Here is a 21,428-nt window from a genome sequence, read left to right as displayed (position 1 = left end):
TTATAAAAATCAGGTCACATAAATCCAGATTGACAGGGAATGCCAAGTGCACATTCTCTTGCACATGCTCAATTTGACCAAATGTCAGGGACTAGAAGATACTGAAACAATTTTAAAATACATGTTAATTAAATAAATATTAGTTCGCTGTAATTATTTCCTTTCACAAAAGAAATACAATTAAAAAATAAAAGTTCTGCCTACTCCTGCCCCACTGAACTTATTTCTTCCTATCTCAACTATGTTTTTCTCCCCTTGCACAGTCTCTTCCTACTGACATCCATGATTCTTCGGGTGTCCTATGTCACTTGAACAGTTTAAATTCTCCTGGCCCTAACCAGATCCTCGTCACTATGGACATCTAATTCCTCTACACCTCCATTGCTCACCAGGATGGTTTCAAAGCTCGCGGCTTCTTCCTCGAACGGCAGCCCAACCAGTCCCCATCCACTACCACCCTCCTCTGCCTGGCTGAGCTTGTTCTCACTCCGAACATCTTCTCCTTCAACTCCACTCACTCTCTCAAAAAAAAGTGTTGCTATGGGTACCCGCATCAGTCCCAGTTATGCCTGCCTTTTTGTGGGATATGTGGAACATCCATTACTCCAATCCTACTCAGGCCCCCTCCCTCATCTCTTTCATCATTGATGATTGTATCAGTGTCACTTTCTGTTCTTGCCATGAACTGGAAAATTTAATTGACTTTGTTTCCAATTTCCACCCCTTCCCCACTTTCACCTGTTCCATCTCTGAAATTTTCCTTCCTTTCCTCAACTTCTCTGTCTCCATTTCTGGAGATAGCCTATCTACCAATGTTCACTACAAACCTACAAACTCCGACAACAACCTCAACTATATTTCCTCATACCTTGCTACCAGTTTCTCCGTCGCATCTATTCCGATGAGACAACCTTCAACAGCAGCGCTTCAGACGTGCCTTCCTTTTTCCTCAAGCGAGGATTCCCATCCAGCATGGTTGACAGGGCCCTCCAACATGTCCAATCCATTTCATGCACCTCTGCTCTCACCCCGTCCCCTCTATCCCAGAACAAGATAGGGATCCTCTTGCCCTGACTTTTCATACCACCACCTCCGATTTCAACCTATTATCCTCTGCCATTTCCACCAGTTCCAGCATGATGCAACCACCAAACATCTTCCCCTGCCCTTCCCTTTCAGCATTCCCTAGGGACTGTTCCCTCTGCATCACTCCAGTCCTCTAACTCAGTCACCCCTAACAACCCTTTCCTTCCCTACAGCACCTTTCCATGCAAGTGTAGGAGATGCAAAGCCTGCCCTTTCACCTCTTCCTTTCTCACTGTTCAAGGCCCCAAACACTCCTTCCAAGTGAAACAGCAATTTACTTGTACTTCTTTCAATTTAGGATACGGTATTCGCTGCTCATGATGTGGTCTCCTCTACATTGTGGAGGCAAAATGAAGACTGGGTGACCACCTTGCGAAACAACTCTATTGAATCTGCAAGCAACCCCAAGCTTCCAGTTTCTTGATATTTTAATTTTCCACCTTACTCCCATACTGACCTTTCTGTCCATGGCCTGCTACCGTGTTCCAGCGAAGCTCAACACATTCTCAAGGAACAGCATCTTATATTTCGACTGGGCACTCTACAGCCTTCTGGACTCAACATCGAGTCCAACAACTTTAGATCATAATCTCTGGACAAGATGGAGGCAGAGGCTATGGAGGCAAAGTACCTTGCTTTCTCCTATTTTTTTGCTGGGTTTGTCTTGGCTTATTCCTTTCTTTATTCCTTCACTTTGCATTTAGATGGTTTTTAATGTAGTTTTATAAAGCCATTCATTATATCAGAAATGATTTTATTTACCTATTGGGCTGAAATCCACCAACTTAAAACAACAGCTGCAGTGACCCGACATTTACATGACTGTACCTCACAAATTCTTAAGCCATTAAACTGGAGTCAGCCTGTCTAGAAAATCCCAAAGACAATCACCTTGAAGGACTGTGAATGGACCATCTCCTGACCTATTCATAAAACATGCAGACAATCATCTTTGTTCTCAAGGGTGGGGATAAACATTAGATGTAATCACTTCAGACAATGAACTTTGGCTGAGAAAGGAACTCATCTAGCCATAATCTAATCATGTAAACCATAGATCTGAAATCAACTAGCTATGACTATGTTTGGGTAACTGGCAGGTGGTGACAGGAGATCATGAGATGAGCCAACTAACCGTCTTGTGTTTAAGAAACTGCTTTTCTCCAGGCCACTGAACAGAAGCAGAAGAGATGCCAAAGAAGTAAGACACTGAGTGGGGCTCTCGCTCCCCCCATCCACCCTGCAAGCTGGAGCCCTGCCTGCTGTTTGAGCATCCATACACTGCAGGCAGTGTTTTAAGAACCAACCCAGCAGCTGCTACCTCAAGAAGAACAGATATAATCGTCCGTCAATATCTTTAAACCATCTCGATGCTGAATCCTGAGGGACCATTGAGCCCAGCCTGAAACCAGCCAAATCGTCAACCTGCAAGATCTGTATATCACTAATCTTTACTGGAGTTCTAAAAAAAAAACTGCCTAATCTATCCTCCTGCTTCGTAACTTACCTGTGTGTGTGTGTATGAAGCCCTGAGTGCATGTGTGCATGGAAGTCGGGGCATTTTTCAATTTTATTTAGACCAAGTGTTAAGTACAATGAACACCGTACTCTTCTTTTTAAAAAGGAAACCTGTCAGTGTGTGTCTTTTACAGTCACAGCATGTTAAAAGAGTTAAAGTCTCACTGAAATAGCAAGCATATCCTTTTAAAAAGCCTGTTGTGGTCAAACAAGCAGTGGGAAAAGAGAGAAGCCATTCTACCCTCCCTACCTGATCATAACAGTCGCTATTCACAACTTATTTGGATACAACCTTTGTTTTTTCACGATAACCACTACCACTCTCTTTGGTTGTTGCATCATGAACTCTTTCATTATTTAATCACCCTTGGCCTCCACCCTATCACAGACCTTCTCCTTTGTTCTTCCTGCCCCCTCCCTCCTCCCACTGACTGAGAATTTTTTACTTGTCTACCTTTCTTCAGTTCTGATGTAAGGTCATCAGCCCGAAATAAAAACAGAAAATGTTGGAAAAAGTCAGCAAGTCTGACAGCATTTGTGGAGAGAGAAACAGAGTTAACTTTTCAAGTCCATATGACCCTTCTTCAGAGCTAAAGAGAAGTTGAAATTTCATACTGTTTAAGGGGAGTGGAGCAGGTGAAGCTGGATAGAAAGTCAGCGATAGGTGGAGGCTAAGGAGAGATGGACAAAAAAAGACAAAGGGAGTGTTAATGGTAGTGGTAAGGGTTAAAGAAGGTGCTGATGGTGGCAAAAAGGTAAGAAAGCAGAATGTGTTAATAGCAGAACTAGGGTCAGCACTGTGCGAAAGAACAACATGGAACAAGGAACAGATAACCCTGTTGGAGTGAAGTGGGGGGAGGGGGTGGTGGTTGGGGAAAAAGGATAGAAAAGGGATTTTAAAAAGGGGGATAAAACAATGAATAAATGAATACAAATATATATTCTTTCACAGGCTGCTGACTCTTGTTCTGTTAACACATTCTGCTTTCTTAATTTTATGCCACCATCAGCACCTTCTTTAGCCCTTACTACTACCATTAACACTCCCTTTGTCTTTTTATCCATCTCTCCTTAGCCCCTACCTATCGCTGGCTTTCTATCTGGCTTCACCTGTTCCATCTCCCTTAAACAGTATAAATTTCATCACATTTCTACTTCTATTTAACTCTGAAGAAGGGTCATACGGACTTGAAACGTTAACTCTGTTTCTCTCTCCACAGACACTGTCAGACCTGGTGAGTCTTTCCAGCATTTTCTGTTTTTATTTCAGATTTCCAGCATCCACAGTACTTTGCTTTCATTGGCCTGAAATATTAATTCTGTTTCTCTCCAAAGATGCTGCCTGACCTGCTAAGTATTTCTAGCATTTTTTGTTTTTTAATTGAGATTTCCAGCATTTGCAGTGTTTTGCTTTTAAAATAAAACTTGGTTCTTCTCTTGTATAATTCTTTTCAATGTATTCTTAATTGTAACAGAATTTTTCCAAAATGTCACTTCTATGTACTACTGTTTCCTTTATTTTGATAAATAAAAAAATCATGCAGTTTTAATAAATGCATTGTATTTTGTAAGTTGGGATGCATACATTGCAAAGTATGGACAGTGTGAACATTAATAACTTAGGTAAACAACCACACTTTTGAATTCTAATACATTTTTAAAATCTTTAAAACAATAATTTATACTTATATAGTGCCCTCAACATAATAAAACACCCCACAGTGCTTCACAGGAGCTTTAATGAAATAGGATTAGATGCTGAGCCCCATAAGGTGTTATTAGGGTATGTGACCAAAAGCTTGGTCAAAGAGGTAGGCTTTAAGGAGCATCTTGAAGAAAGAAAGAGAGGTAGACATTTGAAGAGGTTTAGTGAATGAATTCCAGGGCTGAGGACCTAGGCAGCTGAAGGCATAGCCATCAATGGTGGAGCGATTAAAATAGGAGATGCCCAAGAGACCAGAATTAGATGAGTGCAGATATCTCAGAGGGTTGTGGGCTGGAGAAAATTATAGAGATAGGGAGGGGCAAGGTCATGGAGGGATTTGAAAACAAAGGATGAGAATTTTAAAATCAAGTTGTTGCTTGACTGAGAACTGGTGTAGGTCAGCAGGCACAGGGTTGATAAGTGAACAGGACTTGTTGCAAGTAAGGCCACAGGAAGCCATCCAGGAGTGCACTGGAATAGCCAAGTCCAGATGTATCAAACGCTCAAACACACGATTGAGCGTTTTAGCAGCAAATGAATGGAGGCAGAGGCAAAGTTGGGTGATGATACTTTGGGGAAATAGTTACCACTGTGCTGGAGAACACTTTGGCGAGGGTCAGTGTGGCCCTGTAAGGTCAAGGCTAACATATGTGTCAACCTATTTAAGTTGGCAGACATGTCGGCACCACAGTCCGCAAGGTAGTGTTAACAGCGTGCACACATTCATTTGATGCTTCATGGTCCTAGCGACTCTCTCCATAAAAGAAGACATCACCTCAGTGGCCTGTGACATCACACCCCCTTCACGCTGGAGGTAGATTCCTCCAATCCCTTTGCAAAAGTGGCGATTCCTCTTTGAAGGCTTGTCAGTTCATCACACATTGCCACTCCTCAAATATTACTTTTTCATCAAGGCTCCCGAGATACAGCATCTGTCTCCAGCAAAGCAAAGATTTGGAGAGAGCCGTGCCCTTTGTTGGGGACTCTCTACTGCTGCCCCTGTCACCACCATTTGCTGTTACTCACTTGGTGAGGTGAGTCACCACATGAAAACCCAACTATTTTCCTTACTGGTTACTGAAGTGTGTTCGAGCTGGTATATGGTCAGCAAAATTCCTGTGATGATGCACCCTTAGAAGAACTTAGTTCCTCTGAGAAATCACTGTCAGCTGCCTCGACTGACTTGTGCTGCACACATGAAGGCTCTGTCGGAGATCGCAGACGTAAGTTATTCATAACAAGGTAAGATGTGATATCAAGAAACAAATTAAGGCATTGAATATAGCAAAACCTGATAATCAAGCTGTAGTACATAGGAGCAGGAGTAGGCTATTCGGCCTGTCAAGCCTGCTCTGCCATTCAAACAGATCATGGCTGATCACCTACCTTTGCATAATTTTCCCCCACTATCCCCATATCCCTAGGTGTCATTAGTGTTCGGAAATCTATCGCTTTCTATCTTGAACATATTTAGTAATTGAGCTTCCACAACCCTCTGGAGTACAGAATTTCAAAGATTCACCAACCTCTGAGTAAAGAAATTTCTCCTCATCTCAGTCATAAATGGTCTACCCCTTATTCTGCAGTTGATTTGCTGCTGAAACCCTCATTTATGCCTTTGTTATCTCTAGACCTGACTATTCCACTACACTCCTGGCTGGTCTCTCATGTCCTCACTGGCAACACGTCCTGTTCACATTTCAACCCTGTGCTTGCTGACCTAAGTTGGTTCCCAATCAAGCAACAACTTGATTTTAAAATTCTCTTCCTTGTTTTCAAATCCCTCCCTGACCTCACTCCTCTCTAGTACTGAAGACTTGTGCTCCAGAACTAGCCACACACTAGCTACAACACTGTCATCTACTCGACAATGTGAAAAATTGCCTGTTAACAAAAAGGAAAAATTCAATTCAGCCAATTATTTCCCATCAGTTTCCTCCTGACCATCAGCAAATAATGGAAGCTATCTTTGGCAGTGCTCTCAAGTGGCACTTACACTGTAATAACCTGCTCATTGATGCTCAGTTTGGGTTCTACCAGGTGCACACAGCTCCAGACCTCATAAGAACTTTGGTTCAAATATGGATGAAGGAATTGAATTTAAGAGATGAGGCAAAAATGACTGCCCCTCACATCATGGCAACATATGACTACGTTTGATATCAAGGATCCCAAGTAAAACGGAAGTCAATGGGAATCGGGGGCAGGGGGTTGGGACCTCTCCACTGGTCTTACCTAGCACAAAGAAAGATGGTTATGGTTACTGAAGGCCAATCTTCTCAGCCTTACAAAATCATTGCAGGAGTTCCTCAGGCTGGTGTTCTAGGCCCGACCATCTTCAGCTGCTTCATCAATGACTTTCCCCCCATCAGAAGGTCAAAAATATATATGTTCACTGATGATGTTCAGTACCATTCATGACATGTTCCTTTTGCCTGCAGTAAACAGGTCCCGGTGTATGACTATATGTATTTTCCAGCAAGCATAAATGACCCACATCGCAAGCCCAACCGATAATCTTAAATTAGTTGTTAGTGGAATTCTGAGCACAATTGGGGCTGTTCAGCTAGTGCAATCCAATTGCAGAATCACATCTAATGTTAAACATTATGTTTTGAGTTTTGCAAGCACAGTTGAATATGATCAGGACCCTGCCTATTGCAAACAGCCAAAGAGACATAGGTGCAACATACAATAGTTCCCTGGTTCATTCTCCATGGCAACTTCTCAACCAAAGTCTTATGCCAACCAATCAGCACCCTTTTCTCATGCAGCATAAATTGTTGCTCCCTTTGAAATTTGACATTCTTGCATCTGTCCTGATAAGTGCAAGACAAAAAGCTGCAACAGCATGACTTAAGTATTACTGAAAAAAGAGAAATGCTTTTGAAGCTTTTCATCTTGCACTCTTTAGGCCAGTTCGCAAGAATACCAACAGTAAAGGGAGTAAAGTGGATTCCTGCCAACCAATCAGCGCTCTTCTCATGCAGTAAAAATTATTGTCCCCTTTACTATTGGCATTTTTGTGAGCTGTCCTGATCAGTGCAAGATGAAAGCTTCAACAGCAATACTTAAGTTCTGTGCTACCAAACAACTAACTGCATGACTTTTTTTTCAGCAACAGATATTCAAGAAACTGTCTTTACTAGAAGCATCGGACAGTGAAGAACATCACTTTACTATTTGGAACTTCTTTTTAGGGAAGTCACAATGGAGTATGGAAAAAATTCAAAGTTAGAAAAAAATACAGTAAGTGTCAAAAACCAACAGAGGCTGAAATTTTTTACTATCATTTCTGGGCCAATGCAGACTTGTTTTTAGAGTGCAAGATAAAAGTGGGAATGTAACTTAGAACATTGATAAATTACCTAGGAAGCCCCCTCTAGGAAGCTGTCTTACACCAATGGTAGTCCCCAAAATGTGCATTATAAACCCAGCTTTGGAAACATTTCAAGAGTTCTACATATTCTGTACTTCATGCCTCAATTCATTTATGCAACAGAATGTCTATCATTTAGCTTTTGAACGTAATACCATATACAACTACTAAAATATAGAACCACCACCTGAATGATTTTAACGTGTTTTTAAAAAAGGAAAATAGATCATACATTAGGAATCTGATTTTAAAATATGGAGAGATCCATAAGTCCATTGTTCAGTTTTTCACCTGCAGCACAGATGGAGAAGACTACAATTAGCTGCTGTTTTATGAGTGGGAACGGGTAGAGGAGAAGTATAATTTTAAAAAGCACAGTGGAGCAGCAGGCTACAGCATTATTGTCTAGAGCCACAGAGTGGGAGAGTGCCTGCTTTATTGCTGGTTTCTACTTCAGCTCTTTACAAATTGTTCTATTTTTGTTTGAATGAATATTCATATACTCCCCTTCACCTTGTTCTATTCCTTTTTAAATGCTGATTATTTCTAATATATTTTAGTACCTATCAAGCCTCCACACCTGAAATGTTAACATGCCAGTTCTCTCCTTAAACAATACCTAGGCTGCTTTGTTTCTAGCAATTTTTTATTCATTTCCAGCATCTGCAGTGTTTTACACTTTGTTAGTGTATTTGCATATTTCTATCCATGCAATCTTGCGTGTTGTGAACTGAATGGAAACAAAGAACTCCAGATTTCCTGCCATCCCCGAGTTAAGCCTGAACTTGCTGTAAAACCAAAACTTTATATACATAACACAATATTTACATTTAAAATCCTTAACATTTAGTATTTCCTGACAATTATGATTGCAAAATTCAGAGTTCTAACAAAGTTCTAATATTGTGAAGCTCTCTTAAAAACAAGTAAAGGTCATTGAGGCCAACAAAGAACAAGTACATCCTTTTTTCCTGCTATCAACCCACAGACCTGAATTCTTACCAGAACCCTTATCTCCAAATATATATAATCAAGTCCAAGCGCATCTAGATGGCCAAGTCTGACACACAAATCAAATCATGCGGAATCACTACCACAAGCTAAAATCACCTGGACACAATTTCTACTCAGAGTTATATACATACAAAGCAACACTGTTTAATAGCACATATATAGTAACAAATAATTATTATCCATATTTATTACAGTAAAAATAAATTAATACTATCTTAACAGAAATGCCAGATTTGCTTTAGTAAGGATGGTCATCGTCATTCCTCAAATAGTTACGGTATAAGAGGCACCAAGCAACAGTCAGCTTTGAATTGCTTGAGACTTATATTCCTCTTAAAAATCAAGGAAAATCTCAAATTTAAGGAATATTCCTCTACTTTGTACTTCTCAATACTTAATTTCAACAGAAAGGATTGTTTGATATAATTCCTATCTCCCCACTGGAACAATCCACAAAGGCCGGCACTGGTGCAATAACAGATCATTGTTGTCCAATAGATGTAGGGACTACTTCTTGTGCATTACTGAGCCCTCTGCAACCCGAGGCATGGAACAAGTCTTTTTTTATGCACTTCTTGAAGGGAGAAAAAGTCCACTGGACTCGGTTTACATACTAGACAAAGGGACAAGAGCCAACAAAAAGGAAAGTGCAGGAACACAAAAATTAAATAACTTTTCTTACTAACTGGAAAAATTATCTAATCTTAATATGGTTCATCAAAAATGGGGATAAAGAACTGTTTCCACCAGTGAGTGGTGAGCTATTAAGATAATTTCCTAAAAGGCCTGAGAGCAGATGAGTACATTAAATGATTGTATCTGGCACAAGAAGGAACTTAGACACTGTGTTATATAACCCTCGAAAATAAAGTCCAACAGCCATGGCTGCTGTAGATCAACATCCTGGGGTTTACCAATGACCAGAAACTGAACTGGACTAGCCACATAAATACTGTGGCTACAAGAGGAGTCAGTAACTCACCAAAGCCCGTCCACCATCTACAAGGCACAAGTCAGGAGTGTGACGGGATGCTCTCCACTTGCCTGGATGAGCGCAGCTTCCACCACACTCAAGAAACTTAACACTGTCCAGGACAAAGCAACCCGCTTGATTGGCACCACATCCACAAACATTCACTCCCTCCATCACACAGTGGCAGCAGTGTGTACCAGCTACAAGATGCACTGCAGCAACTCACCAAGGCACCTTTGATAGCACCTTTCAAACCCATAACCACAACCATCTAGAAGGACAAGGGCAGCAGACACATGGGAGTCCCCCTCCAAGCCACTCACCATACTGACTTGGATAAATATCGTCGTTCCTTCACTGTTGCAGGGTCAAAATCCTGGATCTCCGTCCCTAACAGCACTATCGGTGTATCTACAGCATTGAAATATAGAAACTAGGAGCAGGAGTAGACCATTCGGCCCTTCGAGCCTGCTCCGCTATTCATTTTGATCATGGCTAATCATCCAACTCAATAGCCTGCTCCCGCTTTCTCCCCATACCCTTTGATCCCTTTTGCCCCAAGAGATAATAACTAACTCCTTCTTGAAAGCATACAATGTTTTGGTCGCAACTACTTTATGTGGTAACAAATTCCACGGGCTCACCATTCCCTGGGTGAAGAAATTTCTCCTCATCTCAGTCCTAAATGGTCTACCCCATATCCTCAGACTGTGCCCTCTGGTTCTGGACTCCCCCACCATCAGGAACATCCTTCCTGCATCTACCCCGTCAGAATTTTATAGGTTTCTATGAAATCCCCCCTCATTCTTCTGAACTCCAGCGAATATAATCCTAATCAACTCAATCTCTCCTCATATGTCAGTCCTGCTATCCCAGGAATCAGTCGGGTAAACCTCTGCTGCACTCCCTCAATAGCAAGTACATCCTTCCGCTGATAAGGAGACCAAAACTGCACACAATATTCCAGGTGTGGTTTCACCAAGACCCTGTACAATTGCAGCAAGACATACCTGTTCCTGTACTCAAATCCTCTGGCTATGAAGGCCAACATACCATTTGCCTTCTTTACTGCCTGCTGCACCTGCATGCTTACCTTCAGTGACTGGTGTACAAGGACACCCAGGTCTCGTTGCACATTCCCCTCTCAATTTATAGCCATTCAAATAATAATCTGCCTTCCTGTTTTTGCTACCAAAATGGATAACCTCACATTTATCCATATTATACTGCATCTGCCATGCATTTGCCCACTCACTCAGCTTGTCCAAATCACACTGAAGCATCTCTGCATCCTCCTCACAGCTCACCCTCCCACCCAGCTTTGTGCCATCTGCAAATTTAGAGATATTACATTTAATTCCCTCATCTAAATCATTAATATATATTGTGAATACCTGGGGTCCCAGCATCGATCCCTGCGGTACCCCACTAGTCACTGCCTGCCTTTCGGAAAAAGACCCGTTTATTCCTACCCTTTGTTTCCTGTCTGCCGACCAGTTTTCTATCCATCTCAATACACTACCACCAATCCCATGCGCTTTAATTTTACACACCAATCTCTTATGTGGGACTTTGTTGAAAGCCTTCTGAAAGTCCAAATAAACCACATCCACTGGCTCTCCCTCATCAACTCTACTAGTTACATCCTCAAAAAATTCCAGTAGATTTGTCAAGGATGATTTCCCTTTCGTAAATCCATGATGACACTGTCCGATTCTGCCATTGTTTTCCATGTGCTCAGCTATTAAATCTTTTATAATGTACTCTAGAATTTTCCCCACTACTGATGTCAGGCTGACTGGTCTATAATTCCCTGTTTTCTCTCTACCTCCCTTTTTAACTAGTGGGGTTACATTAGCTATCCTCCAATCTGTAGGAACTGTTCCAGAGTCGATAGAATCTCGGAAGATGACCACCAATGCATCCACTATTTCTAGGGCCACTTCCTTAAGTACTCTGGGATGTAGATTATCAGGCCCTGGAAATTAATCGGCCTTCAATCCCATCAATTTCTCCAACACCATTTCCCTACTAATGCTGATTTCTCTCAGTTCCTCCCTCTCACTAAACCCTGTGGTGACCAACATTTCTGGTATGTTATGTGTGTCCTCCTTTGTGAAGACAGAACCAAAGTATGTATTTAGTTGGTCAGCCATTTCTTTGTTCCCCATTATAAATTCCCCTGTTTCTGACTGTAAGGGACCTACATTTGTTTTCACCAATCTTTTTCTCTTCACAAACCTATAGAAACTTTTACAGTCAGTTTTTATGTTCCCCGCAAGCTTACTCTCAGACTCTATTTTCCCCTTCTTAATCAATCCCTTGGTCCTCCTTTGCTGAATTCTAAACTGCTCCCAATCCTCAGGTCTATTTTTTTTCTGACCAATTTGTATGCCTCTTCCTTGAATCCAATACTATCTCTAATTTCCCTTGTAAACCCTGGTTTGGCCATCTTTCCTGTTTTACTTTTGTGCCAGACAGGAATAAACAATTGTTGCAGTTCACCCATGCGCTTTTTGAATGTTTGCCATTGTCTATCCACCGTCATCCCTTTAAGTAACATTTCCCAATCCATCATAGCCAACTCACGCCTCATACCATCATAGTTTCCTTTATTAAGGTTCAGGACCCAAGTCTCAGAATCAACTGCGTCACTCTCCATCTTGATGAAGAATTCTATCATATTATGGTCGCTCATCCCCAAGGGGCCTCGCACAACTAGATTGCCAATTATTTCTTTCTCATTACACAATACCCAGTCAAGGATGGCCTGTTCTCTCGTTGGTTCCTCAATGTATTGGTATACACTCCAGGAATTCCTCCTCTATGGTATTGTTACTAATTTGTTTGCCCAATCTATATGCATATTAAAGTCACCCATAATTACAGATGTTCCTTTATTACATGCATCTCTAATTTCCTGTTTAATGCCATTCCCAACATCACCACTACAGTTTGGGGGTCTTTAGACAACCCCCACTTATGTATTTTTCCCCTTAGTATTTCTCAGCTCTACCCATACAGATTCTACATCGTCGGAGCCTGCGCTCTTTCGCGCAGCAATCTTCCTGAGGCATGGAGCTGATAATAAAGCTTTTTTATAAATAAAGTAAAAAATTATTGAAACATGTCCCCTCATGTGACAGTGTCACATGAGCTAGGAGATGTTTGTGAATTTTGCAAAACTCATTTAATTATTCTATAGAATCTTCAAGAAACCTTATCCCGCCCGTGGTTGAGGTTTCCTGAAAAACGCGAAGGCCACTTGGGCTCTTTGTCTGCCCACCAACCTTAAGGTTGGACAGGCAGATTGTTAATAAATTTAGTTACTTTTCTAATGGCCTTAATAGGCTGTTGACAGTTCAGCGGGTGCACAGCCACCTCCGGCGCATGCCTGCCGAATGAAGTATCGAAATTATGCTAGATGATGTAGGGATGCACGTCCAACCTCAGTGCGTCATTTTACACATCGACATGTCAGGCCCAACCCCGCACACTGACGGCAAAATTCTGCCCATTGTTTCTGTAGTGTAGAATCTTTCACCGTTTCTCCTTGTAGCTGCTGGCATTTGCGCTGCACAAAATATACCAGATCAATTGACAGGCTTGCATTCTCCTGCAGGTGCAATGTTACAGCTCCCTTGAAACCACAAATTTTGTCAAAATATTTTAGATACTTAGATGTTAGGTCATGAACTGAGGTGATAGGAGTTGTTTCTGAAGTTGATCTGCCGTGCGAGGTCTGACTAATTCCACGGATTCTGACCAGTGCAAGGTCATGGTATGCCAGTAGACCTGCGATGGCAGGGCTTTAGTCTTCACGATGTAGAACCTCTCTGTGACACCAAGAAGGATTGATTGTTCTTGAACTCCAGGATCCTGCACATGGAAATGGTGAACCATCGTACGCCAAAAGTTGCGCAGTTTTAGGTTTCATCATGCCCTTCCATGTCTGTGGATACATGTCTTTTAGAATCTGCAGAGGTAGGACGTTGGCGCTTTTCCCGGTGTCAATCTTGGCCAATAACGAGCAGTTACTAACTTTCTTAGGGCAGATAATTGGAATCTTGGCGAACGCCTCAAACGGTGCGATGGTAACTATGTTTTCCATGAAATTGACAGTGTGAAACATGTGTTCACTGCTATTCATCGCATTGTGCACATTATCATCATTTTCTGGTTTGTCAATCACTTCATGTATGTTTCTTAGGGGATACCAAATGGTCGTTCTTATTGCTTGAAGGGACTCATTGTGATGGACTTACATCCATCATTGGGTAGTTCTTCCACACTATACATTTTGGGTTTGTCTAGCAGATCTTGCTGGAATGCTTCCATAGTAGTGGATGCGATCACCAACTCAAAAATTCTGCCTGCTGGCTCTGCATTTGAAAAATCACAGTACGTACTCTTTTCTCTGCATCTGCTGACGAAGGGTCTATGGATTCTGTTTGGTTTAGTGCACAGCTCTTTGCAGCTGCATCACCCTTTGCTCTAATGCACTGACACTGCCAATGGCCTTTTCTGGACATTTCCATGCGGAAGGCCACAGCAGATGGAATTTAACCCTGAAAAGTGTGAGGTGATACACTTTGGAAGGAGTAATGTGATAAGGAAGTATTCAATGAACGGCATGGCACTCAGAAGCTCTGAGGAACAAAGGGACCTTGGCATGTGTGTCCATAGATCTCTGAAGGTGGAGAGGCATGTTAGTGGGTGATGAAAAAGGCATATGGGAAACTTGCCTTTATCAATCGAGGCATAGATTACAAAAGTAGGGAGGTCATGTTGGAATTGTATAGAACCTTGGTCAGGCCACAGCTGGAGTACTGTGTGCAGTTCTGGTTGCCACATAATAGAAAGGATGTGATTGCACTGGAGGGGGTGCAGAGGAGATTCACCAGGATGTTGCCTGGGATGAAACATTTAAGTTATGAGGAGAGGTTGGATAGACTTGGGTTGCTTTCGTTGGAGCAGAGAAGACTGAGAGGTGACCTGATCGAGGTGTACAAGATTATGAGAGGCATGGACAGGATGGATTGGGAGCAGCTGTTCCCCTTAGTTGAAGGGTCAGTCACAAGGGGACATAAGTTCAAGGTGAGGGGCAGGAGGTTTAGGGGGGATGTGAGGAAAATCTTTTTTACCCAGAGGGTGGTTACGGTCTGGAAAGCGCTGCCTGGGGGTGTGGTGGAGGCGGGTTGCCTCACATCCTTTAGAAAGTACCTGGATGAGCACTTGGCACTTCATAACATTCAAGGCTATGGGCCAAGTGCTGGTAAATGTCATTAGGTAGGTAGGTCAGGTGTTTCTCATGTGTCAGTGCAGACTCGATGGGCCGAAAGGTCTCTTCTGCACTATGATTCTGTGATTCTGATTCTGTGATTCCACATGGCTTGCTAGATTGGATATGCTAGTGAGTGCATCAACAATTAGGGTTGTACTTAGGACCTGTAAGCTTTGTCGATCTGCGAGGATCACTTCATACTTACATCCATCAATGGGTTGCTCTTCAATGCTATAGATTTTGGGCTTGTCTAGCAGATCTTCTAGAATGCTTCCATGGGAGTGGATGCAATCACCAGCACAACAATTCTGTCTGCTTGCTCTGCATTTGAAAAATCATAGTGCATACCCTTTTCTCTGCATCTGCTGATGCAGTGTCTATGGGTTTTGCAGGCTATTGTCGAAATGACATGAACCCTAGTCAATGAATATGGAGGTTTAACCTTATTCTGAACCAGTCTTCCAATGTAGTCCATATCTTTTAGGAATCTTTTAGCCCTTCTGCTGTTAATCCTGATATGTTCAGCCTGTGGAGACCTTCATTCCTAATTGCTAGGCAAATTTTTATGGCTTGCTTGTCTGGTTCAGACACACCCGAATCAAGAAACCATAGCTCTGTATGCTTGTTTGAACATTTTGAATTTGTATAATAAATCAGCTACTTCCTAATTAAAACTGGGCAATTTTGTGGACATTTTGACAAAATCCCTTTGACCTTCCTCCTTCTTTTATTCAATTTATTGTTCAGCAACTACCAAAGTCGCCTTTTATAATTGCAACCTTCCCTGGCCCAATTTATGATGGCTTTATTTGGTTTTTTTTGTTTGACTCTCCCTCGCTTTCTATCGATCCGATCCACACCCTGGTCACTCGCTTTCCCTACTGAGCTAACCTGGTGCTGGTCCTCTCAATCCGCTGACCCACTCATGGAACTGACAGGTTATGCACTGCAATCCCACCATGTTTACCAGTTCTTTACTTGAACACCATCTCTGCACTATGTCTTCAAAGCTTTTCCGTGCAGTCACTATGCTGCGATTTCAACACTTCCCGACACGGCAAACTCGTTGTGGTCTGACCAAAACATCAACGGTCGTCTCATGCCACGTAGGCTGTTCACCATGTCGTATCTGTTCTCAATTTTGCTGCCAGGCTGTTTGACTACCACTGAACACCATGTCATATTTTTATAACAATATAATGGCACCAAACACTCATTGGAGATTGTGTAAACACGCTGTAGGTTCATTATTGAGACTAGGCACATGAGAACATGTATATACATATACATAGATAGAAAATTTGAAGACATCAGCAGCGGGGCTGTGTATGCTGTGTTCTGCTCACAGGCCAAAGTGAAACTGAGGCTGGATCGCATGACATTCTTCCCTTCTAGTGATGGCATGCTGCTATGCCTTAAAGGCATATTACAACAGTAAGGATTGCAGATTTTCTTCCCTAAAGGATATTAGTGAACCAGATGGGTTTTTTTTAACGACAATCGATGATAGTTTCATGGTTGACATTACTGAGACTAGTTTTCAATTCCAGATTTTATTAATTGAATTTAAATTCCACCAGCTGCTATGGTGGTATTTTAACCTCTCTCTCCAGAGCATTTGCCTGGATCTCTGGGTTAATAATCCAGTGACATTACCACTGCGCCACCATCTTCCCTAAAGCCTTAGAATGTCGTTGGTTAGTGATTCCAAAACTTTAACTTTTAATTGTTAAACGTAAACCCAACAGTTAATAACTTTTAAATGTAATGTTCTAGAGGGGATGCATATAAATATTTCATACATCTACACATACTACTGAATCTCATGGCATTACTCATGGTAAGTCAAATTATGGCATAATATTTTAATAAAGACAGAAGCATCATCCCATGAAACACAAGGTATTATTGCACTACTAAGGTGGACCTGTGTCCTGAAAGGCCACAAATCTAATTGATTGACCTAAGTTTACTTGTTCACTAACAAAACTGCAGGAGAGGTCACAGTTTAATTGCTCTTTAAGCTGTGAGTCAGAGCCGAGAGCTGCCTGCTTTTCTTGTTCAACAAAGTGTGGCTGTAAGGTTAAGTTTTAACTTACACAGACAGACATTCTGACTCCTGCATTAATAAAGAAGATATTTCTGGTGCTGGAGGAGTTTCTTTGTAGAGTCCAAATGATTGCTTTAATTAGATTTCTTTTTTAATAGATGTTGGAAGAGATTTATATATGAGCAAATTTGCTGCAAGAATTTTTTCAAAAAATCAAGTACAAAAGTGTAACATAGGATGTACAACATGACAAAAAAAGAAATGCACCATTCATTGTATAGAACTAGCAGGTCTCCTCTGATGTTGCTCACAATAAGCTGGATGAAATGGAGAATGCATTACCGTTACTAAGGTATATTTGTGTCCCTTAAGCTCTCAACATCTAAATGCTGCAAACTAAAACCTGGGTGATGTCAGGGTTTAACTACTTTGAAGGGTTCAGGCTACAACTCTGCCTTTGTCCTTTATTTTTAAAGAAACGTAGTACACAGGAAATGTGCACTAGATACAATTTTGTTTATATAATCTTGAAAATTACTCTTCCATGACACTGCTCAAAGTATGATATTTGTTACTTAAGGACTGTACTTATACAATGTAAAGCATATTGTATAATTCTGCTGTTAAAGTATTTTATAACAATTATTTGGCATCTGTAAAGTAGTAAAACTTTCCAAGGCGTTTCACAAGGGTATTATCAAACAGAGTTTGACACTAGCCACATAAATAAATATTAGGTTAGATGGTTTTAAGCTGCGTCTTAAAGGAGAAAAGTAGGAAGGCAGGGGATTTAGGGAGGAATTCTCGAGCTTAGCGGCTAGGCAGCTGAAGAAACAGCCACCAATGCTGAAGCCACTAAAATCGGGGCTGCGCAAGAGGCTTGAATTGGAGCAGTGCATTGATCTCGGTGGGTTTTACGGCTGGAAGAGATTATACAGATAGGGAGGGGTGAAGCCATGAAGGGGTTTGAAAACAAGAATTTCAAAATTGAGGTGTTGCCAACTCAGGAGCCAATGTTGGTCAGCAATGGTGGTGGGTGAACGGGGCTAGGTGCAAGGTAGGATATGGACATCATGGTTTTGGATGAACTCAGGTTTATGTGGGGTGAATGATGGGACACTAGCCAGATCACTGGCATAGTCAAGTCAAGAGGTAGCAAAAGCATGAATGAAGAGTTTTTGCGATGTTACAGAAGTGGAAATAGGTGATTTTAGTGACTGCACAGATATGTGGTCAGAAGTTTATCTCAAGCTATAAAGGCATGAAAGTCCAATAAATAAGTAAACACTGAGTGAGTTCACCGAAAGGTTACTTGCTAGGCATGCTAGAGATCAGAATCATAATGCTTTGATCATGAAAAGGTCACACAAGATCCTACAAACATTGTGGTGCTGGTATCTTCTATTTCTAGGCTATTTTGCAAATGACTAAGTCTATTTGTTTATACTACTTTATTCTTAAAAATAGCACAAATTTGCATTAGATGGCATGTGACATCTCAATTGTGGCAGACATCTGAATTCTGATGCACAGCAAGTGTGCACATATGTAAAGTTCTTCTGAACCATGTTTACACACAACAGAGACAATGATTAAACAAGTAATACAAATGACCAAATCTCAGAAGATAAGGGGCAGGATTTTTTGGATGGTGGGGTTTCCTGCACTTCCACCCGAAGAGTCGCCAGGGAACACATCCCCGTTGATCCCAGTTGCCCCACAGTCATTAATCCTCCACGAAGCATTAATTGTCTAAGGTCGAAAACTCCACCCCAATCTTGGAAGGAAGTCCCACCTTAGAGAGCTGTCAGCCAATCCAATTGGCTAGCAGCCTCTGTACCCCCACCAGCATCAGGTTTGAGCGATGGCCATTGCTGGGACGACAGGCAGGCCCTGAAGAAAAGGAGGTTGGGTATACCGGACTTCAGTTAAGTCGGAGGTATCATCGGGGCCTGGGTGGCAGGCACCAGCAAGGGGCTGAGGGGCCTGGTTTGAGAGAACAAGAGGAGATGGTTAAAGGGGGTGTATGACTTTCGGGGGGTGCCTCTGATGTGCACAGGGACCCCCAAAGAATTACCCATCTCCCTGATACCAGCCTGCACAGTAAAAGCAGCCAGGCTGCTTACCTGATGTGGGCTTTCCCTTGCCATGGGTAAATTAGCAGAAGAGTGGGCTGAGGTACTTAAGTGGCCATTAACTGGCCACTTAGGGACCTCAATTGAGCCAAGGGCAGGTGAGCTGCCTGACACCCCCATCACCTCCTGTAAAATGGGAGACAGGTCAAGCGGGCAGGCAGATGGCATTTAAGCCACGTGCTACATTTTACAAGACCACCCCTGTTCAAAACCATGGGGGGGAGACCATAAAATTTCACCCAAGGTGATCTTCACATTGGTTGTCACTTGGAAAAATCCACTGAAACAGATAGGTTGTTACCTACCAAAGGAACCATGCTGTTAATTAAAGCAAGGGAACAAAATCATTCAATCTTTTGAACAAAGGACATAATCTGATCTTTAAACAAGTTACATGATCTAATCAAATTGCTGAAATGGCCTCATAATTCACTTAATCTCAGTTTCAGCATCAAATCCCAACCTTTCTGACTCGGCCGAAAGCAGCGAGACCCAAGCTGAGATCTAAGGCCATTGGAGAACAAAATACAGTTTCAGAAATGTAGTCAGGCAGCAGCACCCTGATTAAGAGGACAGCCAATTGACTGTAAAGCTATTTTCCTTGAAGTTACATGGAGTTTATTTTCAGGTCAATTTCTGAATGGGGCCTTATCCTGCACCATATATTTTTCCGTATTTTGTGGTAGTAATTATGGCAAACTCAGCAATCACCATCGTCATTCCCTGAAGCTGAAAGCAGCTTCTGGGGTCAGCACATGCATAGTTAAGCGTGGTAAACCAGAAGCTGCTTTCAGTGATTCTACACTTCTCCATAGATTGCTGTTGAAGCCCCCGACAAACAGCGACAAAATTGAATTCACCGAACTGACAACAACTTTCCTTTTTACACTATTAGTCGACGTAACTGGGTTTTTAATGGCATATTAAGTTCATAATTACTGCTGAGAAACACTCCTGGCCCCGAAAAACTATTTTTTAAATTTGTGAAATGCATGGAGTATGTGGGGAGAAAACCCACATATTTTTAATCTTTTTTTTAAAGTTTGCTCATGAAATTTTACCTTCTACCTTAATTCCACATGTCCAAATCACTTAATAAAATTTTACAGAAAATGAAATAAAAGTAAAGGGTCAGTGCATTTTACTTCTTGGCTTGCTGTCTGTGAGAATTCTTCAATGTGATTTCCCTGCTTGATGACAGGCCTGTTGCCGGCACCGGGAAATTCCCTTGATGTGGCGCCAGATTCAATCTATTGTTCGGAAAGAGGGAACCCATACCACAGAGATTGCTAGATCATTGTGGGCAGCTTTCTCTAAAGTCAGCAGCAAGCGCTGTCGCTTCACTGATAACTGCAAAACCTGGGTCATTAATTTAAAGTTTCCAGTTAGACTGCAGAATTATTTTCAGGCCTTCAGCCTGGTCCTTAAAGTGCTAATGATTTAATCATTCTTCTGGAACACTTGAGTTTGTATGGCAAAATCTTTCCTGGGCATCAGGGAGTTTTACTGCAAATTGCAAAGTCATTTCTGTAGAGTAGGTGGGACAACTCTTCATTGCAATAAAAAAAATGTCATTAACACACAGCAAACCTTAACTTTTAACAGAAAATGTTACTAAGAGGCGACACTTACTATTGTGCTTGTTCCAAGTGAGTTCATGATAAAATCATTTATAATGCTGACAATATAGAAAAGGCTTTTTTGGTGCATACAATGCAATTATAACAGAATCTAAAACTATTTATTGTGTTACAGATGTTTAGTTTATCTGTTATTCTCACCTCTTCCTCAGACAAAGGCTCTGCTTCATGACACTGAACACCTTGAAAGCAATGGTCTCTCACACCTAAGTTGTTCTTGGAATTTATAGCTCTCAAGTGTACTTTTACCATGTACCCCTCATTGAGCTCCTGTGAAGATAAAAACAGAGTAGAATGAGAGTCAAATACATTTATCTGCAGCCAAAGTCCTTTTTTTTTACTATGGTTACAGCCTCCCAGTAGATTATTGGCCATTTTATTTGATATACTGCAAGTTTCTCAGGGGGACTTCAAGGCTCAATCTTTTGATCAATTCAACGCTTGATGCACTAAATATTTGAATTGTTGTACAATTTATATTAAGCCATATAAATAGCACAGCAAAATGGGATTTCAATGATCAAGAATTGAATCATAATTTGAATTAAGTGATTTTGAATTAATAGTAGATGGATTTAATGTGCAGGACAAATATTCAACATGTGCTTCCTAAATCCAATATAGTCTTCATTTTCTTATTCAGG

The 21,428-nt window shown here is 41.5% G+C and overlaps 1 protein-coding gene across 7 annotated transcripts in view; it reads right to left on the bottom strand.

Annotated features, from left to right (window-relative positions):
- atg10 (ATG10 autophagy related 10 homolog (S. cerevisiae)) overlaps window positions 1-21,428 on the bottom strand; it is a 294,562-nt gene that overhangs the window by 225,230 nt on the left and 47,904 nt on the right. For all 7 annotated transcript variants that reach the window (XR_005942884.1, XM_041186996.1, XM_041186998.1 and 4 more), the window contains one exon: window positions 20,926-21,054. Coding sequence is in view for 6 of the 7 variants with exons in the window: in XM_041186996.1 (XP_041042930.1) it covers window positions 20,926-21,054 (129 nt within the window). In the remaining variant the exon portion in view is untranslated. The remainder of the gene's footprint in view (window positions 1-20,925; window positions 21,055-21,428) is intronic.

The sequence above is a fragment of the Carcharodon carcharias genome, chromosome 4 (genome assembly GCF_017639515.1).
Source record: "Carcharodon carcharias isolate sCarCar2 chromosome 4, sCarCar2.pri, whole genome shotgun sequence".
NCBI classification, from domain to species: Eukaryota; Metazoa; Chordata; class Chondrichthyes; order Lamniformes; family Lamnidae; genus Carcharodon; species Carcharodon carcharias.
This window is presented reverse-complemented; position numbering and strand designations above follow the sequence as displayed.